Below are 11749 nucleotides of genomic sequence, written 5' to 3' on the forward strand. Positions count from 1 at the left end.
TCTCTTGAAAAAGCCAAACCTTGACCCAGAAAATATAAAAAACTATCAGCCTATATCGAATCTCCCAGTCCTATCAAAAAATAAATAAAAAGCTGTTGCGCAGCAACTCACTGCCTTCCTGAAGACAAACAATGTATACGAAACGCTTCAGTCTGGTTTTAGACCCCATCATAGCACTGAGACTGCCCCTGTTGAAGGTGGTAAATGACCTTTTAATGGCATCAGACGGAGGCTCTGCATCTGTCCTCGTGCTCCTAGACCTTAGTGCTGCTTTTGATACCATCGATCACCACATTCTTTTGGAGAGATTGTAGACCAATTTGGGTTTCCACGGACAAGTTCTGCCTGGTTTAGATCTTATGTGTCGGAAATATATCAGTTTGTCTCTGTGGATGGTTTGTCCTCTGACAACTCAACTGTAAATTTCGGTGTTCCTCAAGGTTCTGTTTTAGGACCATTATTGTTTTCACTATAAATTTTACCTCTTGGTGATGTCATTCAGAAACAAAATGTTAACTTTCACTGCTATGCGGCATTACTCTGGACCCTGATCTCTCTTTTGACTGTTTCAAGGACAGCTTTTTTCCAGCTATGTAACATTGCAAAAATCTGAAACGTTCTGTCCAAAAATGATGCAGAAAAATTCATCCATGCTTTTGTCACTTCTGGGTTAGACTACTGCAATGCTCTACTTTCCGGCTACCCGGATAAAGCACTAAATAACTTCAGTTAGTGCTAAATACGGCTGCTAGAATCTTGACTAGAACCAAAAACTTTGATCATATTACTCCAGTGCTAGCCTCTCTACACTGGCTTCCTGTTAAGGCAAGGGCTGATTTCAAGGTTTTACTGCTAACCTACAAAGCATTACATGGGCTTGCTCCTACCCATCTTTCAGATTTGGTCCTACCGTACATACCTACACGTATGCTACGGTCAGGGCTTTCTCCTATAGAGCTCAATTTTTATGGAATGGTCTGCCCACCCATGTGAGAGATGCAGACTCAGTCTCAACCTTTAAGTATTTATTGAAGACTCATCTCCTCAGTAGGTCCTATGATTGAGTGTAGTCTGGTCCAGGACTGTGAAGGTGAACGGAAAGGCACTGGAGCAACGAACCACCCTGGCTGGTTCCCCTTTCTCCAATGGGATTCTCTGCCTCAAACCCTATTACAGGGGCTGAGTCACTGGCTTACTGATGCTCTTCCATGCCGTTCCTAGGAGGGGTGCGTCATTTGAGTGGGTTGAGTCACTGACGTGATCTTCTTGTCCGGTTTGGCGCACCCCTTGGGTTGTGCCGTGGGGGAGATCTTCGTGGACTATACTCGGCCTTGTCTCAGGATGGTTAGTTGGTGGTTGAAGATATCCTTCTAGTGGTGTGGGGGCTGTGCTTTGGCAAAGTGGGTGGGGTTATATCCTGCCTGTTTGGCCCTGTCCGGGGGTATTGTCAGATGGGGCCAGAGTGTCTCCCGACCCCTCCTGTCTCAGCCTCCAGTATTTATGCTGCAGTAGTTTATGTGTCGGGGGGCTAGGGTCAGTCTGTTATATGTGGAGTATTTCTCCTGTCTCAGCCTCCAGTATTTATGCTGCAGTAGTTTATGTGTCGGGGGGCTAGGGTCAGTCTGTTATATGTGGAGTATTTCTCCTGTCTCAGCCTCCAGTATTTATGCTGCAGTAGTTTATGTGTCGGGGGCTAGGGTCAGTCTGTTATATGTGGAGTATTTCTCCTGTCTCAGCCTCCAGTATTTATGCTGCAGTAGTTTATGTGTCGGGGGCTAGGGTCAGTCTGTTATATGTGGAGTATTTCTCCTGTCTCAGCCTCCAGTATTTATGCTGCAGTAGTTTATGTGGGGGGCTAGGGTCAGTCTGTTATATGTGGAGTATTTCTCCTGTCTCAGCCTCCAGTATTTATGCTGCAGTAGTTTATGTGTCGGGGGGCTAGGGTCAGTCTGTTATATGTGGAGTATTTCTCCTGTCTCAGCCTCCAGTATTTATGCTGCAGTAGTTTATGTGTCGGGGGCTAGGGTCAGTCTGTTATATGTGGAGTATTTCTCCTGTCTCAGCCTCCAGTATTTATGCTGCAGTAGTTTATGTGTCGGGGGGCTAGGGTCAGCTCCTGTTATATGTGAGTATTTCTCCTGTCTCAGCCTCCAGTATTTATGCTGCAGTAGTTTATGTGTCGGGGGCTAGGGTCAGTCTGTTATATGTGGAGTATTTCTCCTGTCTCAGCCTCCAGTATTTATGCTGCAGTAGTTTATGTGTCGGGGGCTAGGGTCAGTCTGTTATATGTGGAGTATTTCTCCTGTCTCAGCCTCCAGTATTTATGCTGCAGTAGTTTATGTGTCGGGGGCTAGGGTCAGTCTGTTATATGTGGAGTATTTCTCCTGTCTCAGCCTCCAGTATTTATGCTGCAGTAGTTTATGTGTCGGGGGGCTAGGGTCAGTCTGTTATATGTGGAGTATTTCTCCTGTCTCAGCCTCCAGTATTTATGCTGCAGTAGTTTATGTGTCGGGGGGCTAGGGTCAGTCTGTTATATGTGGAGTATTTCTCCTGGCTCAGCCTCCAGTATTTATGCTGCAGTAGTTTATGTGTCGGGGGCTAGGGTCAGTCTGTTATATGTGGAGTATTTCTCCTGTCTCAGCCTCCAGTATTTATGCTGCAGTAGTTTATGTGTCGGGGGGCTAGGGTCAGTCTGTTATATGTGGAGTATTTCTCCTGTCTCAGCCTCCAGTATTTATGCTGCAGTAGTTTATGTGTCGGGGGGCTAGGGTCAGTCTGTTATATGTGGAGTATTTCTCCTGGCTCAGCCTCCAGTATTTATGCTGCAGTAGTTTATGTGTCGGGGGCTAGGGTCAGTCTGTTATATGTGGAGTATTTCTCCTGGCTCAGCCTCCAGTATTTATGCTGCAGTAGTTTATGTGTCGGGGGGCTAGGGTCAGTCTGTTATATGTGGAGTATTTCTCCTGTCTCAGCCTCCAGTATTTATGCTGCAGTAGTTTATGTGTGGGGGGCTAGGGTCAGTCTGTTATATGTGGAGTATTTCTCCTGTCTCAGCCTCCAGTATTTATGCTGCAGTAGTTTATGTGTCGGGGGGCTAGGGTCAGTCTGTTATATGTGGAGTATTTCTCCTGTCTTATCCGGTGTCCTGTGTGAATATAAGTATGCTCTCTCTAATTCTCTCTCTCGGAGAACCTGAGCCCTAGGACCATGCCTCAGGACTACCTGGCCTGATGACTTCTTGCTGTCCCCAGTCCACCTGGCCGTGCTGCTGCTCCAGTTTCAACTGTTCTGCCTGCGGCTATGGGGTTCCTTCCTAGGTTCTGGCCTTTCTAGAATTTTTCTTAGCCACCGTGCTTCTACACCTGCATTGCTTGCTGTTTGGGGTTTTAGGCTGGGTTTCTGTACAGCACTTTGTTACATCAGCTGATGTAAGAAGGGCTATATAAATACATTTGATTTGATTAGTGCAGCATCTGTCTATTATAATGAGTGGATCTGATCCCTCTCCAAAACACAATAATCTGCATTATTGAAAGTGTTTCCCTGACAGGAAAATCCAGGCTATCAGCTAATGAAGAGCAGGCTTGGGAAAGAGAAACAAAGACAAATGCAGCCATTTTCTTCTACTACAGCAGCATAGGGTCAATAATAGTGGCTCCAATTCACTGTTCAATTAGAGCTTAATGATCTAATTAAAATGTAATTATCTAGTCAGGGGGCGTGGAAAAGTGTGTATGTGTGTGTGTATGGAGAGGAGACATTAAAGCTCCATTCTCTCCCAGGCCTACTCACACAAAGGGGATGTGAAGGAGGAAGAGTTACATAAAGTATCTATGTGAAACTAGGAGATTATGAGAGGAACACTGACTCTGTCATTTAGTGGCCAATATATCTGTAGAATAAGGTGTGTGCACTGCAATCCAGAGCCTGGCCAATGAGAAAACCAGCAGCTGCCAAGAACTGGAGTTTATCATCCCTGGGTTAGGGGTCAGAGGTCATTCTCACCCCTGTGGCATCTGACAGGAACAGCACATGTAGAAGGCCTGGATCACCGCGCTGAGCCGATTGGCCGTCATAGAGATGACATCCTCTCCGTCCGCGTATACCTCCGGCGTTTCCATAAGAACCTCCGGGGTCCTCTTGCCACCCTCTGGGTCCGGCAAAGGGGGTAGGGGCATGGAGGGTGGCAGCGATGGTGCCACCGTGAACACGGCAGGGGTGGAGGCGGAGTCGACCTCGCCACGTTGTTTGAGGAGGAGGGAGGCGATCTCACTCCCCGAGGAGGAGGAGTTGGAGGGGTCCTGGTGGCTCTTCTCCAGCTCTGTAGAGATCAACACCAACCACTCATCTAGAGAGTGCCACAGCAACTCCAACGGCTGGAGGAAATCAGAGAGAGAGAGGAAAGGGGGAGGCAAGGAAAGAGACTGAGTGAGTGAAGGAGAGGGAGCGAGTGAAGGGGAGAAAGGAGAGAGAGAGGGGAGAGAAAGAGGGATGGAAAGAGCGAGAGAGAGAGACAGGCAGATAGATGTTGAAAGAGAGAGAGAGGGAAATAGGGAGAGAAAGAGAAAGAGAGAGAGGAAGAGAAAGAAAGAGAGGGGTAGATGCTGACAAACAAAAACACACGAAAACACACACACACACACAAACACACACACACACACAAACACACTCAAAGTCATGCACCAGGACAAGTCATGGATCAGGGATCTGAAGATGGTGAACAATCTCTCAATGTCCTCTTCTGATTCACACCATGTACTACATCTCTGTGTGTATCTGAATTCAGGTTCAGTACTAACCCCATACTGACCTTAAAGACCTGGCTGCGCTGCGTCTTGTTCCCATTGTATCCCATGTCATTCCCGTTGTTGGGAGAGGAAGGGCCCAGGCGGAAGACATGGCAGAAGATCCGGATGATTCTCAGCAGACTCTTCATCTGAGCCTCGTAGCTACTGGAGAGACTGGAGAGGAGACGGACAGTGAGTACGGAAGAGAAGAAACATTTACCCCTTAATGACTAGCTTTAAAGGTAGTGGCGTTGCTGTTACATACTTATTGCGTTGTAATGCCTGAATAAACTTCCTTCAGAGAAATTAATTAGAAACTAAATAAAAGTGCACTTCCATATGCATTTGCCTAGTCTAGCACAGAGTATATTACCTGAGGAGTTTGTGTCCATTAGTAGTGGCCACCTCTGCTAGACTGGTCAGGATCTTCTGGTAGTGACTGTCACTCTGCTGGGAGACATGCTCTAGAACCTGCCTGAGCTATATATATATTTCACACACACACACAGTTAAAACAGTACTTTCTAAAAGAAAAAGAGGTGTGTGGACATGAATCCATTCATTGCTCTAATAACAGAGTGAGACAGATAGACAGTAGAATATGTACCATATTCTCTTTGATGTCATCATTCTGTGTCATCTGGATGAGTGTCTGAAACAGTCTGCCATGGTGCTGGATGAGAATCTCACACGTCTCTCCATAACCACCCTGAACAACACACACACCAACACAGTGGGATCAAAAAGGGGGAAAGAGACCGACTGCTGTTTCCTTGAATAATCGACCATTAAGGGAGACAACGGGAATGGAACGTCCAACGACGCTGCGACCGGCCGACGACGCTGCGACCGGCCGACGACGCTGCGACCGGTCCGTCCGACGACGCTGCGACCGGTCCGTCCCACGCAACTTTGGCAGCTGCAACTGGTCCTGATTGACCCGCGTTCCTGTGATCACCTACGAGGCCGGTGTCGTTGCGCTGCTGTTGCGAGTCGGCGGGGGGGGGGGTACCGTCATGGATCCCGCAAGAATTGTCATTACGCACACTTGGTCCCTATTCCCATTTGATTAGTAATTGTATAAGTGTGCCCTTTGTTCACCATTGTCTTGTAAATGTTTGTTCCAATGTCCGTTGGTCTTCCGAGTACCTAGGCTGTGTTGTTATGGCTTTCATGTCACGTGTATTGTGCAGTGACATATTTTACCAACGTGACAGGTGCTTGTTTGTTATATTAGCCATGTGTTGTCATGGCAATGCTCACCTGTACACACAGATCCAGAGGGGTGACTCCATTCTTGTCAGGTAGGTACTTAGCCCCTCGAGAGAGAAGGATCTGTGCCGTGTCCCTTTGACCGTGGCTGTGGGATATAAGCAGGGCTTTAATGTATTGAATGTATTCTTGTATGACTTTAACATTGCTCTCTACTCCTTTTTACTTCTGAGCTTGTGTCTTATCGTAAAGAAATGTCAATGGAAATCATCGTACATACAAATGATTATAAACTTAACTGTAACACTCTAGCCACTATGACTAAGGACACACAGAGTTCTGACAAAATATAAATATAAAGTTAGTTAAGGTTTAAACTCTATATAACAATACATACATACATTTCAGAAGACAAGGGTTAACGTTAAGAGGTGGTCAATAGAAGGCTGGAGTCAGAGGTGGAGATCTGAGAAGGGCTTGTACCAAATCAAGATGTCCAGTGTATTATTTCATTCACTAGACAGGTACATTGGCTGGTGGGCCAGGCACCCAATTTAGACTGATATACTCTGTGATGCAGTCAGTTGACAGTAAAACAACACTTAATTTATGCACAGTTCTTTACAGACTAATTGTTCTAATCACAGTGCTTTTCAGATAGAGCCTCCTTAATGGGAACTGACTAATGTACAAGTGAAACATAATCAAAACAAAAGATCAGAGGATTATACGATCACTGCGGTCTCCAACCCTGCTCATCCTCTGTGTGTGTGTCTGTCTGCGCACGTGTGTGTGTGCCTCTCTGCACACGTGTGTGTGTGTGTGTGTGTGTGTGTGTGTGTGTAGAGCTTAATACACAGCACTCAAAGGAAGGCTGGGGTGTCACTGTCATGTTCTGAATTAATAGGAACCTCATTATTCTCCGTCTCTCTGAAGCTGAGGGATGAGTTTCCTCGTGCCTATTCTTATCATCTGAATGAGACATGCTGCATAGAGACCATCAGAGGACTGACAGGGATAGGAGTGTGCTACTGAAGTTTGGGACATAACTCTGGACAGCTGTCTGGCTGTGATCACTGTTCTTTGGTCTCTTCATATTCCATCCCCCAGCTTCCTCTTCCTCCTCTTCCAATACCTCCTCCTCCCATTAATAGCCTTGTACAATGCCGTGAAATATATGTTTACAGCCACACTGAATCAAAACAACACCTTTGCATTTCAATTCCCGAACCAATGTTACAAAGAATAGTTCATACTTCATCTACAATTCTAAGTGGACAATAGGAAGAAGGATGAGAGGAAGTATTGCATCTTCATTCCTGTACTAGTGTACGTAGTGACCTGCAGGCGAAGTAGAGGGGTGTGGCCCCAGAGCAGTTAGGTCTGTTGATGTCCGCTCCACTGTCCAGCAGGCACTGCACCGTCTGATGACGTCATCGACCACACACAGGCAAATGAGGAAGAGGGAGAGTGAGAGGAGAAACAAACCCATCATCAACACTACTGTCTGGTATTCATCATGTTATTCACCATGGAACTTATCATGAAGTTATGATTAATAAACGTTGAAACTTGGTTATATAACAACACTGGCAAAGGTTCCAAATGAACACAATACTTTTACGACTTCTGAGATATCAAAAGTGACACCTGTTCTGTACACTCACAGCCTTGTGTCTATGATGAAAACTGAACATTTTATGGAAATGTTGGTACTTCCATACAGGTCTTGGTTGATATATGCGTGTTATCTACTCACAGTCTTGTGTCCGTTCTGGCAGGCTACATGAAGGGCGGTCTGTCCCATGGCATCCTCTACATCCACGTTAGTCACATGCTGCACCAGGTCATGAAGCAGCTCAGTCCGCCCGTTCACAGCCAACCAGTGGATCTAGAGGAGGAGGGGAGGAAGAGGATGAGGGCTGCGTAAAGCGTTAACATAAGTAAACCCTGTATACACACCTTTTTATTGTGTTAATGGCATTTACTGTACACAGTCTTGACCTGCTTTCACCATTTTTAATAGAACTACATCCCTGAGATATGACAGAATTGAACAGCAGTACTGGTCTGTCAATACACATGACTTCACAGTGGTACTCACAGCTGTCAGTCCCTCATTGTTGCAGATGTTCACATCTGCATTGTATTCTAGTAGTCTTCCCATACACTTTTTCTGTCTATAGGGAGGAAAGATGAGGAGGGGGATTCATTAAGTATCAGATACAATAATACTGTAATCATCAACATCACTAAACCATGTTCACTGGGCTGGCAGGGATCTGTGATCGTCATGTAAAAGGTGTATTTTTCCTCCCTACCAAAGGGGGGCAGCAGAGTACTATAGTGAGTGTGCAGTAATGTCTATGTACAGTATCCTACCCATTTCTGGCAGCCAGGTGCAGAGGGGTGCAGCCTGAGATGTCCTGGTAGTTAGGGTTCGCTCCTCTCTTTAGCAGTAGGACCAGACACTCCACTGATCCACAGCTACAACACAATAACCAACATGTTCCCAAGCACCGCAATACACAAATAGATGTAGAGTACTCACCCACACAGACATAGAAAGACACACAGAAAGACACACACCCACAGATCCCGAGTTTCATCAGACACCACTGTGATAAAAATAGATGCTGGAGAGATTATGCCGTCTGGATGGTTTCTAACAAAACAATGGAACAATTAGAACAATCAGTGATAAACATGTAAACATTCCTTACTTGGCAGCAATGTGAAGTAGACTTCTCTTGACTCGTCCGAAAGCGTAGTTCACATCAAACTTGGAGTTGAGGAGTAATTCAGAAACCGACCTTCAAGTACAAGACAGACATGTCAGATAATTAATATACAGGGAATCAATGTTGACAACTTCCACTGTCTCGCTCTCACACATAAGACACACACACATAAGGCACACATAAGACACACACACACACAAACACAGAGAGTCTTACCTGTGCTGGTCAGCCATAACCATTGGCATGAGTGTGTAGACTGCGGTTTCATTGTCTGTGAGGGGAGCAACAGGGAGAGGGTGTGTCAATGATAATTGTGAAATTAAAGAACAAAGACCTTCCTCTGCTAAAATCAGTATTCTTAGTTCGAGAGCTCAGTATTCTTAGAGCGCTCTATGTTGAAGCTACTGACTCATACTTAGGGCCGTCATAACTACTGATGTACAACCACTATCAGTGACTGCACTTCCTTCAAACCAGACACTATCAGCTGGGCTGTCAAAAAGGATTGCGTAATGTAGCGCCTCAGACTCAAGAATGCACTTCCTGCACAAGACAAAACACGTTTCTTTTTCCTACTCCAGTAGATCTTGAGTTCAACTCAATGGTAATGTTGTTGCTGTTGTCAGACATGGACACGAGTACAGCGGTAATATAATGGTGTTGCTAGTTAGACAATAAACATGCACTAACATGCCCTTCTGGATCAATAGAAGAAAGGGAACAGAATACAGCAATCAACGAGGGAGAAGGGGATCCTCTTCCACAACAGCTATGCTTCCTACTGAACTCAGTCTGTGAAGTCAATCGGTCTGAAGTCTATTTACTGACAGGTCTGTCTGTATCTGCAGCCTATGCAACGCATTACTTTATGTCACCACTAGGCCTATATTAACATGACATCTTTCAGTCACTCTTTCGTTTTTGTATCATGAAACAAAGTATGTATCAGTTGGTCTCACTAGATTCGTATCATATTATTACTATGAAATGGTTAGAATAATACCCTATCCAACATACAGTCTGTAGACAGGGAAATGTCTAATGGCCTCAAGGGTTGCTGGCTTCCGCCTTGTTATTGACAAACTGTAAGATAACTGTAATTCAAACATTACATTACTATATGTATTAGCGTGAATATACAGTATGCTATAGATCTAGCTAAAGTCTCCTATTATGCCCTGTCGATTATTTATGTCCTTTGGTCGATAGGCTATACCTTCCGGGAGCTCGACAGTCCTGGCGCGACGCAGAGAGCGGGTCAGCCTGTTCAGCTGTACGTTTAGTTGCTCCATCGCCCGTTCCATCATATGTGTACCAACAACCGGGAACAAAACCGAGGATACAAAGCCTCGAGCAAGATTATTTTTCCGCTACAAGTCTGGCTTCGATGTCATCCATCGAGCCGCCGCGAAATTTACATTAGGCTTCCCCTTTTTCTCTCTCTACCCTCTGATTCATTCAGCAACATTTTTTGTGTCAAGTCCCATTCTTCCTGTTTTCATTACGTCAGATGGCAATGCGGTCTGGGTACTGTAGTTTTCAGTGTCAAATATGTGTCGTTCACGATTCATAGATTGATTCAGTCATCATCAAATAAAATGATATTTTAACATTATTTTAACATTAACATCTGTTAACCATACACATGGTTAGCAGATGTTAATGCGAGTGTAGCGAAATGCTTGTGCTTCCAGTTCCAACAGTGCAGTAATATCTAACAAGTAATATCTAACAATTCCCAACAACTACCTACTACACACAAATCTGAAAAGTAATCTCAAAATTCCCCACCAACTACCTAATACACACAAATCTAAAGAGGTGAATGAAAATATGTACATATAAATATATGGACGAGCGATGGCCGAGCGGTATAGGCAAGGTGCAGTAGATTATATAAAATGCAGTATATACAAGTAATATGAGTAAAGTGAGATACGGAAACATTATTTACAGTGGCATTGTTTAAAGTGACTAGTGATCCATTTATTAAAGTGTACAGTGATTGGGTCTTAGTGTAGGCAGCAGCCTCCCTGAGTTAGTGATGGCTATTTAACAGTCTGATGGCCTTGAGATTGAAAAACAGCTTCTATCTCTCAGGCCCAGCTTTGATGCACCTGTACTGACCTCGCCTTCTGGATGATAGCGGTGTGAACAGGCAGTGGCTCGGGTGGTTGTTGTACTTCATGATCTTTTTGGCCTTCCTGTGACAACGGGTGGTGTAGGTGTCATGGAGGGCAGGTAGTTTGCCCACGGTGATGTGTTGTGCAGACCGCACCACCCTCTGGAGAGCCTTGCGGTTGAGGGCGGTGCAGTCGCCGTACCAGGCTGTGATACAGCCCAACAGGATGCTCTCGATTGTGCATCTGTAAACGTTAGTCAGGGTTTTGGGTGACAGGCCAAATTTCTTCAGCCTCCTGAGGTTGAAGAGGAGCTGTTGTGCCTTCTTCACCACACTGTCTGTGTGGGTGGACCATTTCAGTTTGTCTGTGATGTGTACGCTCGGGAACTTAAAACTTTCCACCTTCTCCACTGGTGTCCCTTCGATGTGGATAGGGGTTGCTCCCGCTGTTGTTTCCTGAAGTCCAAAATCATCTCCTTTGTTTTGTTGACGTTGAGTGAGAGGTTGTTTTCCTGACACCACACTCTGGTGCCCTCACCTCCTCCCTGTAGGTCGTCTCGTCGTTGTTGGTTATCAAGCCTGTTACGTTTTTGTTGTCTGTAAACTTGATGATTGAGTTGGAGGCGTGCATGGCCACTTAGTCGTGGGTGAACAGGGAGTACAGGAGAGGGCTGTGCACACACCCTTGTGGGGCCTCAGTGTTGAGGGTCAGCGAAGTGGAGATGTTGTTTCCTATCTTCACCACCTGGGGGCGGCCCGTCAGAAAGTACAGGACCCAGTTGCACAGGGAGGAGTTGAGACCCAGGGCATCCAGCTTGATGATGAGCTTGGAGGGTACTATGATGTTGAATGCTGAGCTGTAGTCAATGAACAACATTCTTACATAG

The 11749-nt window shown here is 45.5% G+C and overlaps 1 protein-coding gene across 5 annotated transcripts in view; it reads right to left on the bottom strand.

Moving 5' to 3' along the window:
• The window catches only part of hace1 (HECT domain and ankyrin repeat containing E3 ubiquitin protein ligase 1), a 46363-nt gene extending 36109 nt beyond the window's left edge, over positions 1–10254 (bottom strand). For 3 of the 5 annotated variants that reach the window (XR_008090539.1, XM_052494601.1, XM_052494600.1), the window contains exons 1-12: positions 9957–10254; positions 8957–9011; positions 8723–8812; positions 8382–8486; positions 8104–8179; positions 7759–7890; positions 7341–7423; positions 6051–6147; positions 5395–5496; positions 5161–5267; positions 4811–4961; positions 4006–4604 (exon numbers count right to left, since the gene is read on the bottom strand). Coding sequence is in view for 4 of the 5 variants with exons in the window: in XM_052494601.1 (XP_052350561.1) it covers positions 4006–4604; positions 4811–4961; positions 5161–5267; positions 5395–5496; positions 6051–6147; positions 7341–7423; positions 7759–7890; positions 8104–8179; positions 8382–8486; positions 8723–8812; positions 8957–9011; positions 9957–10047 (1688 nt within the window). In the remaining variant the exon portion in view is untranslated. The remainder of the gene's footprint in view (positions 1–4005; positions 4605–4810; positions 4962–5160; positions 5268–5394; positions 5497–6050; positions 6148–7340; positions 7424–7758; positions 7891–8103; positions 8180–8381; positions 8487–8722; positions 8813–8956; positions 9012–9956) is intronic. The other 2 variants (XM_052494603.1, XM_052494602.1) reach the window with 2 other exon arrangements.
• Between the last annotated feature and the right edge of the window lie 1495 nt (positions 10255–11749).

The sequence above is a fragment of the Oncorhynchus keta genome, chromosome 34 (genome assembly GCF_023373465.1).
Source record: "Oncorhynchus keta strain PuntledgeMale-10-30-2019 chromosome 34, Oket_V2, whole genome shotgun sequence".
In the NCBI taxonomy this organism is placed as follows: Eukaryota; Metazoa; Chordata; class Actinopteri; order Salmoniformes; family Salmonidae; genus Oncorhynchus; species Oncorhynchus keta.